This window comes from Aspergillus versicolor (assembly GCF_001890125.1).
Source record: "Aspergillus versicolor CBS 583.65 unplaced genomic scaffold ASPVEscaffold_8, whole genome shotgun sequence".
NCBI lineage: Eukaryota > Fungi > Ascomycota > Eurotiomycetes > Eurotiales > Aspergillaceae > Aspergillus > Aspergillus versicolor.
The window spans coordinates 1,800,347-1,821,325 of record NW_024467531.1 but is presented as its reverse complement, the minus strand read 5'-3'; the positions used below and the strand labels follow the sequence as shown (position 1 = coordinate 1,821,325).

Here is a 20,979-nt window from a genome sequence, read left to right as displayed (position 1 = left end):
CTGGGCCCGGCTTCATTAATTATCTGCCTCTTCCTCTTCTTTTAAACTTACTAGTATTAGTATCTTTAGCTATAGCTAGTTATTATATATTACTTATAGTAATAATCAGCACCTGTTAATATTAGTAGTAGATTATAGTTTAGACTATAGTCTATAGAGTATATAGAGATTTATAAGTGTCTACTGGTATAAACAATAGACTATAAGTTAAACTATAATTAGAATAGAGATATATAGAATATTCTTATCTTTATAGAGAAGATATAGATATATAGCTAAGAATTAGCTACTAGAAGAGAGTTTTATTAGTAATGGATACGTCTATTCTGTCCTTTTCTTTTCACTTAGGTTCTATATTAATACATTCAGGGAGAGCACTATCATGCACTGTGTATTATGACAACTAGGATACATGACTCGTTATGTGAAGGTTGTAGACATGGAACATGCTCCAAGAAAGCCCTTTGTGCCCACCTCAAGGGTGAGAGTCTTTCGGAACCTCGCTGCTTCTCTGATTGCCGAATAATGCCGCAAGAAGATGAATTCTGGTACCGTGGCGGAACACAAACGGAAGCTCGGAACATGCCCAGCAGTCTATATCCAAGGCCGATCCGACCTCAAGAATTGCACCCTGATATCATCAATACACTCCGATATTCGATTGCCATGGACAGTGGTCAGCGATATAAAGCGGCAGTGATTACAGCCGCCCGGCAGCCGATCGAGCTTTGGGAGTACCAAGCCATTCCACCACCTGCTGGCTGCATCAACATCGCCGTGGTGCGCGCCGGCGTATGCGGCACGGACTTGCATCTATGGCAAGGAGACAGCGAAAGCAATGAGCCCTTCATCATCGGACACGAGGGTCTGGGCCGGATCATGGCGCTAGGCGACGGGGTAACCACCGACCACAGTGGAGCGTCCGTGGCTGTAGGCGATATAGTCTACTGGAACCCTATCCGGCCGTGCCACGCCTGTTATGAGTGTACCATTCGCCGCGATCTTACCGGCTGTCAGAATGGAACATTTGTCTCGCCTGCGCGAAACAATATCACCTGGGCCAGCTACACCCAGGTCGCTACCTTGCAGCAGAACAACAACTTCTACCGCGTCTCTCCAGACGTGCCGCTGGACAACTTCATCGCCCTGGGCTGTGCGCTGCCGACCATGCTGAAGGGGCTGGAAAACATGGGGCCCATAGAGCGCGGTTCAGCGGTGTTGGTGCAAGGGTGCGGCGCCGTTGGGCTGGCGGCCATCTTCCTGGCCAAGATCGCAGGCGCCAGGGCGATCATCTGTATCGAAGGAAATGCCGCGCGGATGCAGATGGCCAAGAAATTCGGCGCCACCGAGGTGCTGAACATGGCGAGCACTGAGTACAGCACCCGGCAGGCTCGCGCGCGACGAATTCAGGATATTGTGGGATCGCAGGGGCTAGAGCTAGCAATTGAATGCAGTGGACATGCATCAGCGGTGGAGGAAGGACTGGCCTTGGTGACCAGAAACGCTCGATACCTCCTGGTGGGAACCTGGGCAGGGGCTGGAACAGTGCCGTTGTCTCCATTTGAGACTGTTCACAAGGCCCTCAAGATCATCGGGACCACCTATGCCTCCCCTGAGAACTACTATGAGGCGGCACGCCTGGTAGAAGCCCACTTTCAAGAGTTTCCCTTTGCCGAGTGTGTTACCCATCGATTCCCCCTGTCTGGAGTGAGCGAGGCGCTCCAGACAGTTTCAACAGGGACGGCCGTTAAGGCCGTCATTGAACCCCAGGCGGAGTGAACATAGGCGACATGACTGAACAGAAGAGTTGTTGTATAGTAGGGATAGGAAAAGGCAGCTGTTTGTTGTTACCACATAGAATCCCAGCTAACAATGAATAAAATTTAATAGAAACCTGCAAGCTGCCCCAGTTGCTACTGTTCCCGAATATCCCTTAGTTTGGCACGCGATCTGCTCGTTATAGCCTTGCCTCTAGAACATATCTTGGAACCCATTGGAGCTTTTTTCATTCACTACGGAGCAGTTATTACAAAATACTTGTTCCAGTACCCTCACGAGATGTGAGCTCAGACAACAGCATAACAATCAAATGTCCCATACTTCCCCAGTACATCTACCTCGCCCACCTCCACACACTGCAGGCCATTCACCCACTGATAATCCGGATGGTCTGTCTGCATGTGCGGCCCACAGCGAATCCGCACCTTCTCCGGCATCTTCCCGTTGAGGACGTCATGGTAGCCCGTCGGCCCAAAGGACCCTTTCCCAACATACGTGAATTTGATGCGCGCTCCGTCATCTGTAAGAATCACACAACGCACTTCGTGGATCGAGCTTCCGTCAGGGCGAAGCGTGACATAGTCGTTTCCCTCGCGGATGAAGCTCCCATTGATGCGAGGCCCAGAAACCCGCGTGCCTCGCTCCGTGATAATCATCGAGATTCCGTCAGGGTTGTTGCCGATGATGAAGGGAGGATCATCCTCGGGAAGCTCCATAACGTATGTGAAGAGGTACTCGGTCTTAAATTCGAGGCGCTTCACGGGGGGGATTTTCAGCGTGCTGGTGTCCCTGGGGACGTAGGCTTTGGGGACGTTGGGTAGAGGCATTGCAAAGACAGAAGCTAGAATGACAGCGAGAGACAAAGGAGTGGTCCTTGGTTTAAGAAGTATCACGGCTGGGTTGGAACGTGTAGTGGATGTTGGCAGCTCTTAAAGTCTGCCAAATGCCAGAACGACCTTCACTTCATGACGGTGGCCGGAACAGGGGGCGTTCCGTATAGTCGGCAACAGCATTCCGCTCAGTTCCGACGGAGAGCCGCTCTCAGAGCTTCGGTCTATATAACTCGACCACCTGGAGTGTCCAGGGCATAGCAGATTGCGAATAATCGACGAGATAGATTCCTCAAAATGGGCATTGAAGATCTTATGGTTGTTTGCCCCAAGCTATCTATCTCCCAATGCGTGTTCGTATGACTGACTTACGCTGTTATAGAACAAGCGAGTGCTGTACCACTACACCGAGGGTGTGGACTGGGCGTATGAGATGTGGTACAGGTCGCCAGTGAGTTTAGATCATCTTGCCAAAGTTGAACATTCTCTAACAACGCTCAAAGGACCGCGTCGTCTATCGGGTGGTATCAGGCCCCCTTGCTGGCCGTACAAACTATGTCAAGGGCTGGTACCAGGAGATTTATCCCGGGAAGATGTACAAAGTCTCCTGGATGGAAGGTGAGACTCAAGATCCCATACCTAGAAAAAAACAAGAAGACTGAATGACCGCAACTCAGAAACTGGCACAATCGTCTCGCAGACGATCGATGTCAAGGAGAAGAAAATCTGGACATTTGCAGCCTTTTCCAAGGGACATCATGTAAGGGCACCTACGCTCTCTGCGCGCTTGCCTACGCTAATGACGTACGCAGGAAAACCGAGGGATCTGTCAAGGCCACAAGACGACCCATTTGGACCAGTGGCGAGAGCTGGCCAAGATCGGTATTCAGACTGATAGACATATGGTGCCGTCATCCGGTGTTATTGATGAGATTCTCGAGGGACCCGGAGAGCACCTACCCAAGATCGGCGACGACTGGGCGGTTCTGTAAAGGCTGTTTATAACTGATAGAAGTCAACTATGGCTCTGCCTATGGCAGACACAGGCCGAGTTAAGGCAAGAGACTTTAGCTGTGCTTCTCCAACTATAGAATGTTATCCTGAATATTGAAATGTTCTCTATTTGCCATCTTTCTGGCAGATGCATATATACCGAAGCAAGCATCCAGCTGGGCTTCTCCAGCATGAGAAAGAACACCGAATGCATGCCTGTCAAAAGCTGCACCAAGCGGAATAAGCGGAACAGGCGGCACCGGTGGTACGGGAACATAAAGCGAAAATACTTGGCGTAGTGGATAGACTGGGGAATATAAGACTAACGCATTGAAGCCCAAAATAATACCAATCGCACACTGTACACTCTTGGACTTGAATCTGGTTGCCTCTATCGGATATGCCTGTATTGCAGACCACGTACCTGGGGCTGGTTCGTGGGAGAAGTGATGGCCGTGTTGATGAATATCTGGGAATCCCGTATGCAACGCTTTCGAACCGCTTGGCTGGAGCAGTCTTGGTGAGCAGGTCTCAAGGTGCCGTGCTCGATGCAACGACATACGGGTAGGTACCGGGGTTAAGAGCAGGCGGAAACCATCCTTGCTGTGCTGACCGTCGCATTACAGACCTACGACCATATCTCCCTTACAGGGGTGCGACCTGGAATTCAGTATCATGCAACATAGCCTCCCCAAGGGAGCTCTACCCCAGTCAGACACCGAGTGCTTGAATCTCAACATCACGGTCCCCGCGGGTGTGGACAGATCAGCTAAACTCCCCGTGCTGGTCTTCATCCACGGCGGTGGCTTTAACATTGGAGCCAATTCCTGGCCGCAGTTCAACATGGCTCGATTTGTAAACCTTTCCGCAGAGCTGGGGCTGCCAATAGTCGCTGTCACTATCAAGTAAGAGGACTTTCGTCATTCGTGCGTCCAGAGCAAAGCTGATCAGGAACAAGTTATCGCCTGGGGCCGTTCGGGTTTCTGACTTCAGAAGAGCTTCGCGCGGCCGGCTACAAGGCCAACAACGGCCTTCGTGACCAACAGGTCGCTCTGGAGTGGATTCAGAGACACATCATCGATTTCGGTGGAGATCCAGGTAACGTCACGCTTTCAGGAATGAGTGCTGGGGGAGGTGAGTGCCACTCTTCATTACCACGGCAGCAAAGCCATGAAACAGGGTTAGAGGGAATTGTTGACTTGCAAGTAACCTCGGTCATGTACCAGTTAAGCTCTGCCAGGGCCCTGTTTAAACGTGCTATCGTAATGAGTGGTAACTACTTTCTCCTCCCACCGCTTCCACTTGCGCAACACGAAGAGAACTACAGCCGAGCCATCGCAGCGCTGGGGCTGGCGAGTGCCTCGACTGAGGAAAGGATCCACGCCCTTCTTGAGACCCCCGGTCAAGAGATCATCTCTCGGCTGCCGCAATCTGTCATTGCAGCCCCTGCTGTCGACGGCGAGCTGATAACCGACTTCCCTACGTTTGCTGAACTCGCAGATCCAACCGTGGATGTTCCTCTTGGTAAGAAATGGTGCAAGACGTTAATAATTGGGGACGCACAGATGGATGTAAGTGCGGGCCAGGCTTGGCCTGTCTGTTGTTTACAGGCATCCAACTGACCTCCGCAGGCGAACATCGTCCGAGTACTCATGCCGGGGGCGCAAAAGGGGTGTGCAAGGAGATTTATCAGCATCCTTAAATCAACCTTGTGCTCCAGGCCAAAGGTCGCCCAGGACATCCTAGACAGATATGGTATCTCCATACACATCTCGGACGACCAAGCCTTTGCCGCAATTCTGGACTACATCAACGATATTGCTTTCTTTGCACCTACCTTGGCCGCAGCACAGGGCTGGCGCGGAAATGCGCGAGTGTATTATTTCAACCAAGGAAATCCTTGGGAAGGTCCGAGCAAAGGCCGAGCCGGACACCTGCTCGACATTGTCCATCTGTTCCAGAACTTCCGAGAATTCTTGACACCTGAGCAGCAAGCCTTGGGGGTTCGCTTTGCAGGCGACTTTCTCAGGTTCTGCCATGCAGACTCTCCTTGGCCTGCTGTCGATCCACCGAACGTAGACGGCGGGTTTGTTGCGCAAGTGTATGGATTGCGCGAAAGCTCTGGGACGATAGTAAACAGGGTTTACTCCCCATTCAATGGGAACGCTGACCGCAGGAGTATCTTATTTGACTGTGCTGATGATGTATCGCTGGACAAACTCATAAATGTTTTTTATCAGTTCCGCGGTTTCTAAGAAGGGTAGCAGTGTTACGGTAACTCGCTGTATGCGCCTTGCTGAATCACAACTGTGACCATTTACATGATGTACGTTGGTTGGAATACTCTATATTCTGCACATATACTCGTCGGCATTATTGTTTGTACACGCGATAGCAAAACTCCGTGGAGGGCTGATGTAAATCACGTCAAAACTAGACCTTTTTAACGTTCGCAGCTCAATATATAACGTGCCCAAGATATATCTTCATATGTTTACTAGGGCACCTATTTCGACGTTTGAAGTTGGTTAATAGGTCTAAAAGGAACATTTATCGTGAGATACGTCTGAACCGTGTAGCATTCAATTATACCTTCATCAATGACGACGGACTTTCTATTTACACGCCTTCCTATGAATTGGACAAAGCCGCTCGCGACGGCAGAATCCCTGCATTCTCGAAAGACTAATAGGTCTCAAACCAAGTATCAAGCGTGCTGTCATGCCGACTCCAGCCAAGTTTCCGTGCTTTGTTCACGGATGAGATTGTCAGCCAGGACTTCCCACTTGCCCAGTTCATGAAGCCCCAGGTCCCATAGTCAAAGGCGCCGGTGTGACCCCCATATTTCTTAACAACCTGCTCCCATACCGCACGTTTATCTTTAGCCCACTCAACCAGGTCTACTTCGTTTGCCAACGTGGTGGCCTGGCCGGCTGCTTTCTCAAAAACAGGCTCGGGGGCCTGGTGTACAATGAGGTGAGCGGATGAATCAGAGGAAGGAGATGAGGACTGATTAAATACCTCGAGACCTAGAAACGCAGCAAAGTCGTTCCATATGTGTTTCCAAACAAAAACGTCTCCATTCGTATGGTTGAAAATCTCATTCTTACAGCGGCCCTCCGAGACGGCCCAGATTGTCATGTCCGCTAGACTTGGTGCGTAAGAGTTGTTGTCAACGGCATTCCAGAAGTATTCGTTTCCTGGGAAAACTGGTGCTTGGTTCAGCTCGCGGCAGATCAGCATGTAGATGGCAACTGTGACCACTTCGGACATGCCATTCGCTGGGGTTGCACGTTAGCAGAGTAAGAGCTTGTCTGAAAAACGGAGTAAGTGTGCACACCCTGCGGCGAGTAGCCGATGATAGCGTTGCGGCGGATGATGTTGTATGACCATTTCTTTCCAGCCGCTTGCATGCCCTTTAAGTAGTCTTCCTGCTGGAAGTAGAAGTTATATCCCCCATCGTCATAGCGAGGAAACCACTCCTCTAGTGGCACCTTCACCGGGCCCAAATGCACACCGTAGTACTTGAGCGCCATGTATTAGCACTCTTGTTCGTACGTGTGTATGTGTGTGTAGAACCTCACCTTACCACCAGTCTGTAGACAGACACGCTCCAGCTTCGGGCAAGCTCTGTCCACTGCCTCCAGAAAGTTACGGAACAGTGGCACATTTTTGTCTCGGAGAAGTTTAAAATCATCGCTATGGACGTATGACGCGAAGAAAGCGTGTGTCACACTCTCTGTGAAAGGTTTCATCTTCGCAATAATATCATCCACCGGCTCTAGAAAGTCCAGTGCAACGAACTGCACCCTAGGATCAACCAGGGCCGTCTTGATGGGTCGGCGAGAAGTGATGATAATCTTGCTCCTATGGGTCACGATCTGTCAGTAATTCCATTCATGCTAATGATTAACCGGTCTAGAAAAGAGCGTCGATGCTCATCCGAGGGGCTAATTACCACTCATTCTTGGGCTGGCGGATTAGGTGGTCTATGAGGGCGTAGCCAGTGATGCCGTTGGCACCGGTGACAAAGGCAACTTTTCCAAAGGTAGGAACATCCATGGTGCTGGTGAGGGGGTTCTGAATCCTGCTTCTGTCTGAGACCAGTGTCCAAGGACGTGGGTATTGACTTTCATATGTAGTCTTTCCGTATGGCTTCTTTCTACCGCCTATTGAGGTCCCCATCAAACCCGGAAACGGCGGAACGGCCTATTGAGCGCAGCACAGCACTATGTCTGTTCGGAACGCCGGGTTCCATTACAGATGCTGTCCCTCGGTGAATCAGTGGAACTGGATTCGGCAGAAGGAGGGAATTGGCGGCGCAGTCTATAACCGTATTCTATGCCGCCTGGCACCTTCTTGAGAAGTATGCCTGGTTTTATTCCACCTGCGTTCCGTGCTCTCTTCCTCGGCATCGATCTCGCAGCAGCATCAACTTTCAGATGGTTTGAGCGAGATAGTGGGAACGGACTCGCAGGTAACCACGCGCGTTGGGAGAGCCCGTTCAGCTTTTCTACCCTAGGTCGTGTGCCAATTACCAAAAGTATGTCACGCCGGACAATTACGAGTTAGACGAGGATTGGGAGATGCCGCGACACCGTGTATAGGCCCGCCTTCTACGGTCTATCTTGTCATATAGTGTTAAGGGTACGACTAGCGAGCGAGCTGCAGGTGCTAGGACAGGCACATGGTGCATTAACGCAAACAATGTAAATATTTATTCGCTATTCAAAAAGTATTTCAATCGGCAAGAGTATGATGGGTGCGAGGAGGGTCTACAACTTCGGTTCCGCCTTGCTCATCGCCGGCTCCGGGAGTTGGTGGCGAATAATTTTGCCAGATGCACTGTATGAGAGGGCAAGTCAGACGATAGTTCTTGAACAGATGGTAGTGCTTCATCACTTTGGGAATGTCTCACTTCCTAGGGATTGTTGGGACAACGTGAACTCCACCTCGTAACCATTTATACCTGACCACCTGGCTGTTGACGAGCGCCTCAAGATCGACTTTTAACTGCCCTTGGTCAACAACATCGGGGCCCACGCAAACATAGGCCGCGGGATACTCAGTTCCTTGGTCTGGAAAGTTGATTCCTCTAACAGCCGCATCACGCACCTGCGGATGGCTGAGCAAAATGGCCTCTAGTTCGGCGGGCGCAACCTGGTTACTAGTGATATGCCCCAATGGGATTTTCTTAGCTTTCTGAATTTCCTTTAAGGATAAAAGCTCCAGCTGGAGTACTTACCCATTGACCTTGATCAGCTCTTTGGAGCGACCGACGAGGAACACATAGCCTTGCTCGTCGACATATCCAATATCCCCCGTTTTGAAATACCCATCAGCAAAGGTGTCGATAGAGTGCTCAGCAGAGGATCCAACATAGCCACGCATGATGTTGGGACCCTTGATTAGAAGCTCTCCAGACGATCCTGATTCACATTCTATACTCGCGTCAGCAATAATGTTTGGCGCCCGTGCTTGTGCCATCCGGCAGTATCATACCTTTGCCGTCTGCACCAATTACCTTCATTGACATGCCAGGTAACAGCCTGCCAACTGTGCCAGTCATTGCTACTTCATCGTCTTGCTGGGAGATGACACTGGGGCTTGCCTCGGTCATGCCATACCACTGAGTGATAGTACACCCCATGCGACGCGACAATTCTGACGACACTACTTCCTTCAGTGGGGCGGCTGCATTGATAAGACATTTCACGGAGGAGAAGTCAGTTCTCTCGTTGGTTGACTGGAGCAGTCTCAGGGCAATGGGCGGCACGATATTGATATGGCTAACTGGAAGGGTCTGTCAATTGGAGCACGGCTGAGCTGGGGCGATCTGTTGTCACATACTGCGGTCGCGGGGAATGGCGTTGAGAAGCACCGGCAACTCGAACTTGGGGAAAACAACAATTGTGATACCCTAGAGGGCGGTTGAGCCGTCGGTCATTGTTCAGCGAGGCTGGAGAGAAAGTCTTACCTGGCAAATGTACTGACATACAAATACGCCGAGCCCAAGGATGTGAAAGAAAGGAGTGATGAGGGCTGCAACTGTGGTATTTCCAGGACCGAACATTCCGTGCAATCTCTGTCGGTGTTGGAAGATATTCGAGACTATATTGTCGTGCGAGAGATAGACCCCCTTCATCGGCCCTGTCGTGCCAGAGCTGAAGCAGATAAACGCCAAGTTACTTTTGGACTGGCTTTTCTGTAGCTCTGGGAGGAGGGGCACGTCTGAGCCATCATTAATAGCATTATAAAGGTCAAATACCCTCCAAGATGCTCCGTGATCTGCGCGGGATGACAGCAAGTACAGGTCCGGTTTATAGTCCAGATTCGCAACCAAGAGCACCTCTGTCAATGTGGTCGTCAGAGAGGGCTCTGCTATTACGATAGTGGGGCGTGCGATACGCAGGTAATGAGCTATCTCCTATAAATCTGCGTTAAGCGACTGCTGTGCAGCTCGAACAGGGCTGGCCACCTACCGGCGCCTGATGTAAAGGGTTGAATGCCGAAACAACACCACCAGCTGCCAAAATCCCATGCACAAGCACAGGGAAGTCATTCTGTAGGCGCAGCAAACACATTAGCGCCTTCATCGAGCAGGTATTGAATCGGACAACATCGTCTCACTCTATTTGACGCCAGAATCGCCACGACGCTGCCGCTACGGACGCCGATCGCGGTTCGAAGGTAGTTGGCCAACCTCCTCACTGCAGTCCGAAAGGTGCTGTAGGTATACACTGTCTTTCCGGATACACCGTCAATGATGGCGGGTTTGTCGGCGAATACATCGTTCACGTTGTGCTCAAGCAGAAGCTGCGGCAGTGTTGTCCCTTCCGGGTAGCGCAAGGACTCTGCGGTGTATACCATGCCAGGCCGTCGAATAAACGAAAAGTCAGACCAGAAGTATAGATAAAAAGTTCATGTATCTGACGTGGAAGTGATTGAGAATTAGATGGCTTTTGAAAACTTATGCGAGAGCCGTGACTGCCGGAGAAGCCAGCCCCCGACAGCTAATGGGCCTCTCTTGGGGCACGACGGCAGGCATTCGGCATACTCGTTCCGCGAGCCAGTTCCGCAGGTTGGGAAAGACTAAAAAAGCCTAGAGTGGGAATGGATTTTGAGATTTACTGCTCTAATATCGGCGGACTTTAAATTTGAAGCTGCTTAGGGTGGGTTAGGGTTACTGAAGCTGCCCTTGTGATAAATTTGATTCACTATCATCGACGAGGCCTGTCCGGGTCGCATGGATTCAAAGCCTCATTCTGTTCTCATTTCACATAATAGGCCAGGTCGCTCTGTTCAATCTCACGTTGGGTAGTACCATTTCCCATGAACCGGAACCGATTCGGGGAGCGGTATTGAATATCGAAATCCTCGACCCGGAAACGATCTAGGATTTCTGGAGTTTGTTAGTATTAATCCCAGCGTAGAATTCTGGCAAAAAAGAAGATACCTTTGTAATGGATAATGCTACCGGCATACATGGCAGTGACTGGCCCGTTGACTTTGCCGCCCTTGAACCAACTGCGACAGCCTCCGGTCCACACCGTGCGCTTTAGGGCCTCTTGCGTGTACACATTGTAGTCGTCGAGAGCAGCCTGTTTGACGCAAATGTTCCTAGCAAACCTCTTTAGTGTGCGATATAGAAATCTCGAGCTTGGGACAACTTTACTTGATATCTTCAGTTATAATCTTCCGCCACCATCTCAGTATCCAGTCCGCAGTGGAATCCATGGCTGCAAGTAAGGAGCCATGCGCGACTAGGGTCGTTAGTGTCAGGCACACAAGAGACGAATGCTGACCTACCTGGGCAGTTCGGCCCGTTGAAGATAAAGTAATTGGGCTGCTGGGGCGCACAGATTCCGAAGTATGCCCTGGGCGTCTCTTGCCATAACTCCGAGAGATTCTGGCCATTGCGCCCGACAAGATGCCAAAATGGGGTGAAACTCACGTCAAAACCCGTAGCACAGATTATAATGTCGTAGTCGGTGACGTTGTTGTCAATCGTGCGGATGCCGGTTTCCGTGATTCTTTCAATGCCACTGAAGCAGCAGGACACATTACTTTCCTGGAGGGCCTCAAGATATCCCTCACCGGGAGAAATACGGCGACAGCCAAACTCGAAGGTGGGAATAAGTTTGGCACAGAGCTCCGGGTCGTGGTTCAGACGCTCTTCCATGATCCTTTTGGACATCCGGTTGATTTCGAGCTGGCGGTCTGTCCCCTTCAACAGTCCCATAAAAAGCTGGTTAATCCTAGGGAGAATGAGTTAATGTGAATGACACAGTTCATCCTCAGAAGAGATATTACCCGTGTTCGATGTCTTTGCGTAGCTTCAGAAACTCCTCTGGATGCTGTTGAAATGACTGCTTCTGCTCCTCCGAATATTTAAAGTTCTTGCCCTCGGGCGTAAATTCGGCGGCAAAATTAGCTGCAACCCATGTCGGCGATCGGATGTAGTTCGTCACGTTCTTCGCTGTGGACTGGACGTTGGGAAGAATCTGGATGGCCGACGATCCATTTCCGATGAGCGCTACTCTCTTCCCCGTCCAGTCAAGCGTGGATGGCCTAGTGCTGTATCAGTATGCAAAAACTGTCTTTATAGGTATTTCTGCTGGCTGACCATGAAGCACTATGGACGAGCTGCCCCTTGAAGTCTTCAAGGCCCCCGATATCTGGCCAACGCCATTTGCTAACACTGGATATCAGCACATATAACGTAACGGGAAAGCGGAGTTCATTCTAATCAGAGGCTTACTTCAATATACCAGAGCCATTGATCAGGACATCGGCTTCGTCAGTAATAATATGCTGGCCCTGTTGCACTTTGATCTTCCAGCGCGAGACCCTTTCGTCCCAAATTGATTCGATGACTCTGGAGTTCAGCTGCACGCGCTCCTGGAGGGCATATTTGTCTGAGGTGTCCTTGATGTACCGCCAAATCTCGTCTCCACCCGCATAGAACGAGGACCAGCTCGGGTTGGGCTCAAATGGAAAGGTGTAGACATGGGCCGGAATATCACAGGCGACTCCCGGGTATTTGTTTTCCAGCCATGTCCCGCCTATATCATGGTTCTTTTCATAGATCGTCAGGTCGACCATATCCGACAGGTCGAACTGATACTTGTGCTTGTGTGCTAGCAGCAGACCTGAAAACCCGGCCCCTACACAGACCACGCGGATCTTCCTGGGCGTGAAAACCGGCTGATCCGGCGCAGGGATCCAGCTTCCTGGAAGCCTGGTGTCTGGGCTGTTGATTTCAGTGGTCTGTACAGTCATTGCGTTACTATGGCCCATGAAAGGATTCGTGGTCTCTGTACTAGCTTGATGCAGGATACCTGGGTCTATATTATCCTGATACGATGACTTCATGTAATATCGCGCCGCAAAGGAGTGGACGGAACGTGACCAGCAAAGTTCGTCTCTCCATTCCGTTGCGGAACCGGAAGACAAAAGTGGATGCCGTAATGACACAGTGGATGTTCATGTCGACTCCGCATTCCCACCGGTTCATGGTTAGTAGCCGATTGGGTGTTGTCCAGATTTGTAGACATATCACCGCCATCATTCCGCCGCGGAACAACCTCCTAGGAAAGCCGACTGATCCCAAAATTACAATTGAATCCATTGATGGCACGGGCTACTCATACAGAAGGAGGGTTCTAATCTTCCTTTTACCCTCTGACTAGTCTTAAATTGTCTCGCGTAGAACTTTTTATCCCGGGGTTTTCAACTACCTCCCGCCCCCCTCCCACCCACTCATGACAATTTGAGTCAATATCACCATTTCACAAGATCTTGGTTGTTTTCTCGCTAGCTAGCTGAGTTATTGCAACTCCTTCACATCCAACATGCCACCAGCCGTAAGTGGTATCGAAACGTACGGGTCAGCGATTCCATACGCGGAGCCGCCGTGGGCACGCGGCCTTCCATCCCCCTTCATTCGAGAATCGCACCGTCAATTGCAAAAGGCAATGCGGGAATGGGTTGAAACAGTAAGAGGCCCGCTTGTGTGCCTTGTATTTCACTTATCAGTGCCAACGGTGTTCTAGAATATGATTCCATTTGTGACCGAATGGGAGGCATCCCGCAGTATCCCTCACGGTCTTTACAAGGCCTGTGCGGTGGGCGGCATTCTGATGCCCATGGCCGCCGGTGCACGAATTCCAGAGAGTTGGCGAGGAAAGTATCCGATCTTGGGAGATGTCGACGGCAGTGATTGGGATGGATTCCATGACTTCATCATCCACGATGAAATGATGAGAGTTGGGGGCATTGGGTAAGAATCGCCGCTTGTTCTTTGAACTTGGGTAATAACCTAGACCAGAATTCCAAATGGCTTAATTGGTGGACTGGTATGTGTTCCTCTAACGTCAAATATTTTCTTTCTACGTCTATCTGACGAGTGGCGTGGTAAAGACGCTGTGTGTTCCGGCCATCTGGAAACACGGTAGGGGCCCAGCGATCGACAGGTAACCAACTAGACCACCCTGCTCTTACAGCTCCTCCTGACCATTGTAGAATCATCGACGAGGTACTTTCCGGAGACAGTCGACTATCACTCGCGGTGACAGAGCCCGAAGCCGGGTCGGATGTGCAAGGAATCACAACTGCTGCCACGTTAAGCTCCGACAAAACACACTTTGTCGTGAATGGACAGAAGAAGGTACCTGACATTGCTGCGAACCCTACTCTGCGAGAACAACCCGTCTAACGCGAGAAAACACGACGCACAGTGGATTACTGGGGGGATGTACGCCGACTACTTCCTGACGCTCATTCGGGCTCCAGATGGCGGATTCAATCTCGTCATCATCCCCAAAGACTCAACTGTAACTGTCCGACCCATGGAGATGTGTGGATCCACCTGCGCTGGCACTGCCTTTGTCGAGTTCGACGACACTCATGTCCCGGTAGCAAACCGCGCGGGCGTAGAAGGCAAGGGGCTCACGTACGTTATGTCAAATTTCAACCACGAGGTCAGTCAGTCATCAGGCGTATCATATACCCCGGAAAGGTACCAGCTAATGATATCGATGCGGGGTTTTAGCGATTATTTATCTCCTTCCAATCGCTTCGCTGTGCTCGAATGTGTCTGGAGGACTCTATTTCGTGAGTCCACCACTCTTTCAAGTATTCCTGGTCACCGTTTTAACATGATCTCTTGTACTTGGTACTAGGCACACCATAGCCCGCGAGACATTCGGCCAGAAGCTTGCTGCACATGGTATTGTGGTCTTCCCTTGCAAGCATATTCTCCTACTTACTAAACCCTCGATCAGCGGCAGTACGGAACAGACTAGCGCACATGGCGCGTGAAACAGAAGCCCTACAGGGTTGGATTGAGGTGAGTCTGGCAGAAACCACCGAGTGCTGAACGGGAACGACGGCTAAACGTGAACGAAACAAACTGCAGGGCCTGGTCTATCAGTTGGACCACCTGAGTGAGGAGGCCGCCGTAGCTCTTCTTGCCGGGCAGACAGCGCAACTGAAGGCCCACTCGGGGATAATTCTTGAGCGTGTTGCTAGCCACGCCATACAGCTGATGGGCGGACTGGGCTTGACACGAGGTGGCCGCGGAGAGCGACTAGAACGGATTTGGAGGGACGTCAAGGCTATTACTATTCCTGGAGGTAGCGAGGATATCCTCTTGGATTTCTCCATCCGCCGCGCCTTACGGGGCTGCATGGACCATTCTGAGTCTCGACATCGCCCCACCAAGATATAGAGGACTTTCTGGAATGCTCGAACGCTGTTCTATCTCAGTACGGCTAAGCGTAGATATGGGATTAATTGGGGTAGTATAAATAGTTCCGAGCTAAACGATTGTACAGTTGGCCACGCTGCGTACGAGCCAGTCATGCAAGACAATTGAATAAGACTTATCACACTTGATTCAAGGTATTCAAGTCGAACAATGCGGCAGAATAACTGTCGGTCATACAACTGGTGGATGCATGCAGCAAATTACGATCCGAAACAGACATCTCGAACGGATAATCAGCCAGCACGAGATTCGCCAGATCCGGGGCAAAGTTGTGAAGCAGATCAGGCGCAGCGCTGGGGTCCTGGGCGTCCAGAAATTCGAAGGCTGGTGTCACGGATGGTAACTGTAGGGTTGGGTAACTACGAGTGCTTGTTTCCCCATTCCGCACCTCTGCATCGCTCTTTTTGCCAGCGAAATCCGCGGAAGACTGCCGGCGGGTGTGACTTTGGCCTCGTCTCTGTCTATCTGTATCTGATAGAAGCCTAGTGGGAACGGATTCAGGAGTATTAATTGCAATGTTGCCGGGGATCCTGGCGTCGCCTCCGCCCACGACCTTGGCAACCATGTCTGTATATCGCCTCACAGATCGGAGTGTCTTTCCCGACACCCAATTAGCGCAAAATGTGTTCATCATCTGAGCTGCTTGCACTACTGAGCTGGTGTGCCTCTGTCGAAAGGCGGGGGTCCTGATAACCAGCCCTAGAATCGTAGATGCCGCCCCGAGCAGATATTGGAGGAAAGGAAAAGTATAGATGCGGTGAGGCTCGAATATGCGTGAAAAAAAGACGACAATCCGATCTGCAAGGGCAATGCAGGTGGACTCGTTGTCAAAATTTTCGATCCAGACGATCGAGGAGCTGCGGCTTCGCATGGGTTTACGTATTATGATGCGTAGCCAGAGGGAGCGCTGTGAATACAAGAATGAACAATGCGTTAGTTCTGAAGACATGGCACCATGATAATGAACGATAAGGGACCCCGTACAATACGAATCAAAAACTTGTTCTTTAGCTGCCATGGACGCCGGGCAGCATTGGAGTATGAGTCGCTATGAGGGTTAAGCTCATCACAAGCCAGGTCAGCAGGTAGGGTCCGCTCCCACATGGCTAAAAGTTCTTCGAACGAGTCGGTAAGGGCAGGGTCAGACGCCCGATCCATCGAATGCGCCTGGTACAAAGCGTTCCAAACTTTGCCTACGATCTTTGAGTAGCCCGTCATCGAGATCAGGTAGGGTATCGGGGTATTCCCGCCCTGTACGGGCTCATCAGCGGGAACAGGCGTGGTGGCGGTGTTATGACGGAGCTGATCCAGCGTTGTTTCAGATAGTAGGAGTGGCAGGTCAGTGTCGGTGTTTGTGTCCTGAATCAGAAATGGCTGGCCAACATCTAATGCTAATCGCCGGTCAAGAATATATAAACACCACCAGAGCCGTCGGGCATATTCCGCACAAAAGACGGGGACGGTGTTGAGTACGATCTCTCGGTGCAAACCCAGGTGGCATGCTTCAACAATTGCCAGGGACAACACCTTCTGAGCTCGTTCGTTGGCGTGAATGCGGATGAGATATACAACCTACAGTCCGTTAGGACTCCCTTGGCCCAAGGCGGAGGAGAAATAGGAGTTATCGATCGTACCATGAGCGTTAGGACTTGCAGTCGGGGCAGGCCGGAGCCGTTCTCCCCAGATGGTTTATATATATCTCCCAGGCAGTCCAATGCCGCGCAGTAGAACGTCCACCCAGACGATTGGGTGCCTTCGCCTGTCTCAGCACGCACCGAGGTCGTGCAGCGTCCCAAAGCGAGGCAGATGAGAACCTGCACAAAGGAATCCATGCCCGCGATATCGGGCTCTGTGGAATCTGCACCGTGATCACTAAGATAAGCGTACGACCTGCGTAAGGATGGCAAATGGAGAAAAGGGTACAGTGGATGGACATCTTCGCAGAATAAGTCCAGCAAGACATCCCAGTCAGCCTTTTGTGGTGACAGCTTGTGCGCCGTGAGAACTTCCAGCACCCGCATACGCTGCCAGCTCGAGCCAGCGGTATTGCCTTCACCAAGGAGAGCGGACCCTGGACTGACAATTGCAGAAGATTCGGCCTCTTGTGCTGGAACTTCTAGCTCGTAGAGGCTTTCTTCCACATGCCGAAGGGTGCGGTCGATTGACGTCTCGCCAACGTAGCTAGTCTCGTCCCCGCCTTCAGGCTCTGTGTCAGAGTTGCCATGGTCTTCCTGTATATCATTATGAGCCTCGCAACAAGCCGCACTGTCGGCTGTCTGCTCCGGATCAGTAAATGTTTCTGTTTGCTCCAACCCCGGCCCGTGGTCTAGGATGTTTGGCTTGGGGGCGATTTGATGTAACCGCCGCTCAATTTCGGAGAGTCGTTCGAGAATCAGAGAAGTAGTCGAGCTGCGAATTCCAAGCGGAAACGTGAGCCAATGCCTCGCAGCACTCGACACTGTGATACAAGATATACCTTGGGGGTTCATCATCTTCTTCCGTATTTGAAAGCTCCGCCTGCTGACCGCGTTTTCGCTTCCTCCCAGGCAGGACGCGGTAGGTCGGCGTGTAGTCCTTGACGCACTCGCGCTCTGTTCTCTGACACGCCTGGCAGGGAAACTCCCCGTTGCACTAGTCCCAGGGTTATTCACGACCTTTGAGTGGTAACCGCGGTCCAAAATAGGCTCACTTTGATTTTTCGACGATGGCAATATTCGCTGAGTGTACGGTTAGTATCGGACTGGACGAGAGGAAGCAGGGAGATCGAGTCTATACCAGGCTTTCGCGGTGTATTTGGCCCGTTTGTTCCGCGGGTTCGCAGGATGTGCAGCCTCGTTATGCTCGGTAGGATCTATTGGAGACTGCATGTTACCATTCCAATAAAGATATGCTCTGATATCGAGATGGCAACCCGAGAACTACGGGCTGAGTCAAAGAAATGGGGGCAGGCTGGGAGTGTGCTCGGTAGGTTGAAAGCTGCCCCCGCAACTGCGGGGAGTAGCTGCACCGGGGTAACAAATTGGCATTGGCCAAGGAAAATAGTCAAGTATATTGACAAAGTGGATTGGCGAAATCTCCGTGTCCGGAGTTCTCCATCGTGCTGGATGGGCGGAACTGGGCGGAACTGGACGGAACAGCGGCCCATTCTTTTCCAACCAGCCACCATATCCGTACGGACTAAAGCAGCCCATTGGTGTTACCAGGCCAAATTTGCGTCTCGCCTTATGGCAGAGGCTCACTCGCTGCTCTCCGAATGGCTGGGGTACAAGTGAAGGATTCCAGCCATTTATAACACTGTAATCGAAGTATGAACTATGCTGAACTAGGCAGCTAAGACATCAGCAAATAAATAAGATTAACAGTAAAGAACATAGCCCGACATCCCCTAACCACACGCTAGGAACAGCATATAAGCTACAAGAGCCCTTGCTGATTGGCTGTCCACGGAAACAACGGAATCCGAGTCTCCCACAAACCGAAGCAGCAATAGCTTGCTGCATGGTATTGACAGTGGGTCTATCAGGTTACCAGTGCGCAACCCTGGGTCAATCCATCCCAAGGCCTTGTCTCAAAAGACATACAAACTTGCCGGGGCGGCCTAGCCGGCCCAGCCGCTCCAGCTGATTCAATACAATGCGCACCTGGTACTCTGAATGCGCCTTGAGCCCTTCTTTGCCTATCGGCTCGGCCCCCGTCAATGAGGGATGAGATACTAACTCGGCCATCAATGCGGCCAGCGCTTCCCTGTCGGACCTCAATTGCCACACTGAGAGCCAAATAAGGCCCGCCTGGAATAAGGTGCGAGGGACATGTACTGCTGGTTCCGCCATACGCTGCAGGGTCCCAATATGCTTCTGAATTTCGCGTGCGTGTAGCAGGCATCCTAGTACTTCTTTAGACATGACCCATTCGCGCGCCGCAGCCATTGCGTGGCTCTCGGGCCGGAGATGATCACCCTTGTAGCAAAGAATTCTCTCCAGAAGTTCACAGTCTGCGTAGAGCGACAGATACGAAGCATGCCACAGAGCCCCGAGTGACAGCTGATTGGGCTTCTTTGCAAGCTGGCTCCGATGAAAGATTTGCCACCATTCCATCAGCATCTGGGACAAACGTTTCCTCATACGTGCGTCCAGTGTATGCGATCGACGAGAGTCAATGATCTGGGTGTTAATGCTTACGAGCTCGCTGTAGGCGGCCAACTGTGAATTCATGATGCTCGAGGGCCCGTCACAGAAGGGATGGCCTCGCTGGTATGACGCAGCCCAGGCCTCGGGGGTAGGCGCTGTGAAGAGGTGATCGGTTGCGGTGCTAGGTGCGTCAAATGATCGATGTCTCAACAGGGGCTCATGATGGAGCAAATTCGCCAGCTCTGCATCGTGGATCCTGATCGCATGGTACGCTCGAGCCCGCTGCTCGGTAGCGGCCCATTCACGCCAGACGTCCTCCACGATCTCCCTACCATCCAAGGAAAACATCTTGTCGGTCTGTCGAACTTCTTCCGTGTATCGTCGGGTGGTTCCTCGCATTGCCGCTATGATAGGACCTCGTAGATAGTCGGCCAGGAGGAGATCTTCAGGGCTCCCAGAGTGAAGCGCAAATGCCAGGCTTACCATTCCAGCTTGGATAATGGAAAACGGGTCATCGTCTTCATGATTAGGGGAAAGAATGAGTTCCCAGGATGTCAAGATCGTCTTGCTCACAGAGTCAATAATACGCCGGCCGAACAGCGCATCCTGGGGACAGCCAGCAAAAGAGCTCCCAACCGCGCATAGGCAGAGAAAGAGGATGGTATTTCTGGTGGTGACTTTGAAAGACGGCGCATGAATAAAAGGCATCATGGGATTGAACTGTGTAAAGTAAAGCTTCGCAAACATGCCCAGGCGGCCAATATCAGGCAAATCGTCTCGGGGTATGTAACCTTGGATCCGACGAAACAGCTTCGCTCGACAGCCGTCGCTTGTGTATAGGCCAGCGTAGGACCCTGATGAAGGTGTCGTTTCCAGCCCATCCGCATTGCCCGCGTCTTGAGTATCTCTCTGGTACGGTGTAAGGCTGTGATCGCTGCTCACTGTCGGAGTGGGCTGTGCAAGCTCAACCCCGGCCTGCTCATCGCAAGCAAGTCCAGGCAGTTGCGGTGATTGTAATCCTATGAGCCTCTCTGAGCTTAACCGGGCGGATTCGTGGAATGTCGACGTCAAATTCTCAACGAAATCCAACTGGCATGAATCGCTCGGCGCAACATCCAAGGGGCTGGCATGCAGAGCAGCGCTGTCCGAAGGCAAAAGGTATTCCACTTCGGCCATGGTCACCGTCATGGGCCTGGCGCCCAATATTGCCCCCGGATCCAAGTCCATTTCAGGCGTCGGCATGGATGACAGCCGGGGAGCTGGTTTGCGCCTAGACTCATTCTCGTGGCCTTTGGCATGGCGTCGAAGCGAATCACTATAACCATCAGCTGCCATTCATCTAACCGGCTTTCCACCGACGACTACCTCCGTGAATAACGTCTGCCGCAAGACACGCATCGAAACGGCTTCTCTTGAGTGTGCGTTCGCAGATGGCGCGTCAAGTGTTCGGCCTTGGAAAAAGTGCGATTACAGCTCTGGC

At 51.5% G+C, this 20,979-nt stretch overlaps 10 protein-coding genes across 10 annotated transcripts; 4 read left to right on the top strand and 6 right to left on the bottom strand.

Annotated features, from left to right (window-relative positions):
- Nucleotides 1–525: 525 nt before the first annotated feature.
- On the top strand, nt 526–1,779 carry ASPVEDRAFT_86700 (zinc-binding dehydrogenase; the record flags this gene model as incomplete). The annotated part of the gene is made up of 1 exon (XM_040817897.1): nt 526–1,779. The coding sequence occupies one exon, from the start codon at nt 526–528 to the stop codon at nt 1,777–1,779; it is 1,254 nt and encodes a 417-aa protein (XP_040671108.1).
- A 287-nt stretch (nt 1,780–2,066) lies between these two features.
- On the bottom strand, nt 2,067–2,606 carry ASPVEDRAFT_31730 (DUF3237 domain-containing protein; the record flags this gene model as incomplete). Its single annotated transcript, XM_040810520.1, has 1 exon — nt 2,067–2,606. One exon carries the CDS (start codon nt 2,604–2,606, stop codon nt 2,067–2,069), a length of 540 nt encoding a protein of 179 aa, XP_040671107.1.
- A 300-nt stretch (nt 2,607–2,906) lies between these two features.
- Nucleotides 2,907–3,601, top strand: ASPVEDRAFT_86698 (uncharacterized protein; the record flags this gene model as incomplete). Its single annotated transcript, XM_040817896.1, has 5 exons — nt 2,907–2,930; nt 2,992–3,060; nt 3,113–3,227; nt 3,287–3,369; nt 3,422–3,601. The coding sequence occupies 5 exons, from the start codon at nt 2,907–2,909 to the stop codon at nt 3,599–3,601; spliced, it is 471 nt and encodes a 156-aa protein (XP_040671106.1).
- Nucleotides 3,602–4,002: 401 nt separating this feature from the next.
- Nucleotides 4,003–5,857, top strand: ASPVEDRAFT_64429 (uncharacterized protein; the record flags this gene model as incomplete). Its single annotated transcript, XM_040815728.1, has 5 exons — nt 4,003–4,166; nt 4,229–4,507; nt 4,561–4,736; nt 4,809–5,173; nt 5,234–5,857. The coding sequence occupies 5 exons, from the start codon at nt 4,003–4,005 to the stop codon at nt 5,855–5,857; spliced, it is 1,608 nt and encodes a 535-aa protein (XP_040671105.1).
- A 430-nt stretch (nt 5,858–6,287) lies between these two features.
- ASPVEDRAFT_55253 (SDR family oxidoreductase) lies at nt 6,288–7,664 on the bottom strand (the record flags this gene model as incomplete). Its single annotated transcript, XM_040815044.1, has 5 exons — nt 6,288–6,563; nt 6,624–6,883; nt 6,943–7,126; nt 7,187–7,469; nt 7,561–7,664. 5 exons carry the CDS (start codon nt 7,662–7,664, stop codon nt 6,288–6,290), a joined length of 1,107 nt encoding a protein of 368 aa, XP_040671104.1.
- Nucleotides 7,665–8,516: 852 nt separating this feature from the next.
- On the bottom strand, nt 8,517–10,472 carry ASPVEDRAFT_86695 (uncharacterized protein; the record flags this gene model as incomplete). Its single annotated transcript, XM_040817895.1, has 7 exons — nt 8,517–8,769; nt 8,848–9,043; nt 9,105–9,395; nt 9,453–9,522; nt 9,601–10,029; nt 10,085–10,165; nt 10,233–10,472. The coding sequence occupies 7 exons, from the start codon at nt 10,470–10,472 to the stop codon at nt 8,517–8,519; spliced, it is 1,560 nt and encodes a 519-aa protein (XP_040671103.1).
- Nucleotides 10,473–10,873: 401 nt separating this feature from the next.
- On the bottom strand, nt 10,874–12,884 carry ASPVEDRAFT_136962 (flavin-containing monooxygenase; the record flags this gene model as incomplete). The annotated part of the gene is made up of 7 exons (XM_040807345.1): nt 10,874–11,004; nt 11,059–11,222; nt 11,278–11,365; nt 11,412–11,860; nt 11,916–12,173; nt 12,229–12,297; nt 12,364–12,884. 7 exons carry the CDS (start codon nt 12,882–12,884, stop codon nt 10,874–10,876), a joined length of 1,680 nt encoding a protein of 559 aa, XP_040671102.1.
- A 572-nt stretch (nt 12,885–13,456) lies between these two features.
- Nucleotides 13,457–15,333, top strand: ASPVEDRAFT_64428 (acyl-CoA dehydrogenase family protein; the record flags this gene model as incomplete). Its single annotated transcript, XM_040815727.1, has 9 exons — nt 13,457–13,600; nt 13,658–13,884; nt 14,012–14,077; nt 14,127–14,271; nt 14,342–14,584; nt 14,656–14,717; nt 14,786–14,832; nt 14,888–14,952; nt 15,022–15,333. The coding sequence occupies 9 exons, from the start codon at nt 13,457–13,459 to the stop codon at nt 15,331–15,333; spliced, it is 1,311 nt and encodes a 436-aa protein (XP_040671101.1).
- A 60-nt stretch (nt 15,334–15,393) lies between these two features.
- Nucleotides 15,394–18,397, bottom strand: ASPVEDRAFT_44823 (uncharacterized protein). Its single transcript, XM_040813149.1, has 6 exons — nt 18,148–18,397; nt 18,062–18,089; nt 17,849–18,003; nt 17,007–17,781; nt 16,357–16,944; nt 15,394–16,279 (listed from the first exon to the last, which is right to left on the bottom strand). The coding sequence occupies exons 1-6, from the start codon at nt 18,237–18,239 to the stop codon at nt 15,491–15,493; spliced, it is 2,427 nt and encodes an 808-aa protein (XP_040671100.1). The 5' UTR covers nt 18,240–18,397; the 3' UTR covers nt 15,394–15,490.
- Nucleotides 18,398–18,650: 253 nt separating this feature from the next.
- ASPVEDRAFT_893778 (fungal specific transcription factor domain-containing protein) lies at nt 18,651–20,859 on the bottom strand. Its single transcript, XM_040818600.1, has one exon. The coding sequence runs from the start codon at nt 20,832–20,834 to the stop codon at nt 18,918–18,920; it is 1,917 nt and encodes a 638-aa protein (XP_040671099.1). The 5' UTR covers nt 20,835–20,859; the 3' UTR covers nt 18,651–18,917.
- Nucleotides 20,860–20,979: the final 120 nt, after the last annotated feature.

Bases quoted from the DNA above. Each gene is read 5' to 3' on its own strand.
- ASPVEDRAFT_893778 (XM_040818600.1), bottom strand. From the start codon at position 20,834: ATGGCAGCTGATGGTTATAGTGATTCGCTTCGACGCCATGCCAAAGGC.
- ASPVEDRAFT_44823 (XM_040813149.1), bottom strand. From the start codon at position 18,239: ATGCAGTCTCCAATAGATCCTACCGAGCATAACGAGGCTGCACATCCT. The intron at 16,945-17,006 runs GTACGATCGATA...AACGGACTGTAG, and splicing joins TGCAAGTCCTAACGCTCATG to GTTGTATATCTCATCCGCAT. The intron at 16,280-16,356 runs GTACGGGGTCCC...TTGTATTCACAG, and splicing joins ACAAGTTTTTGATTCGTATT to CGCTCCCTCTGGCTACGCAT.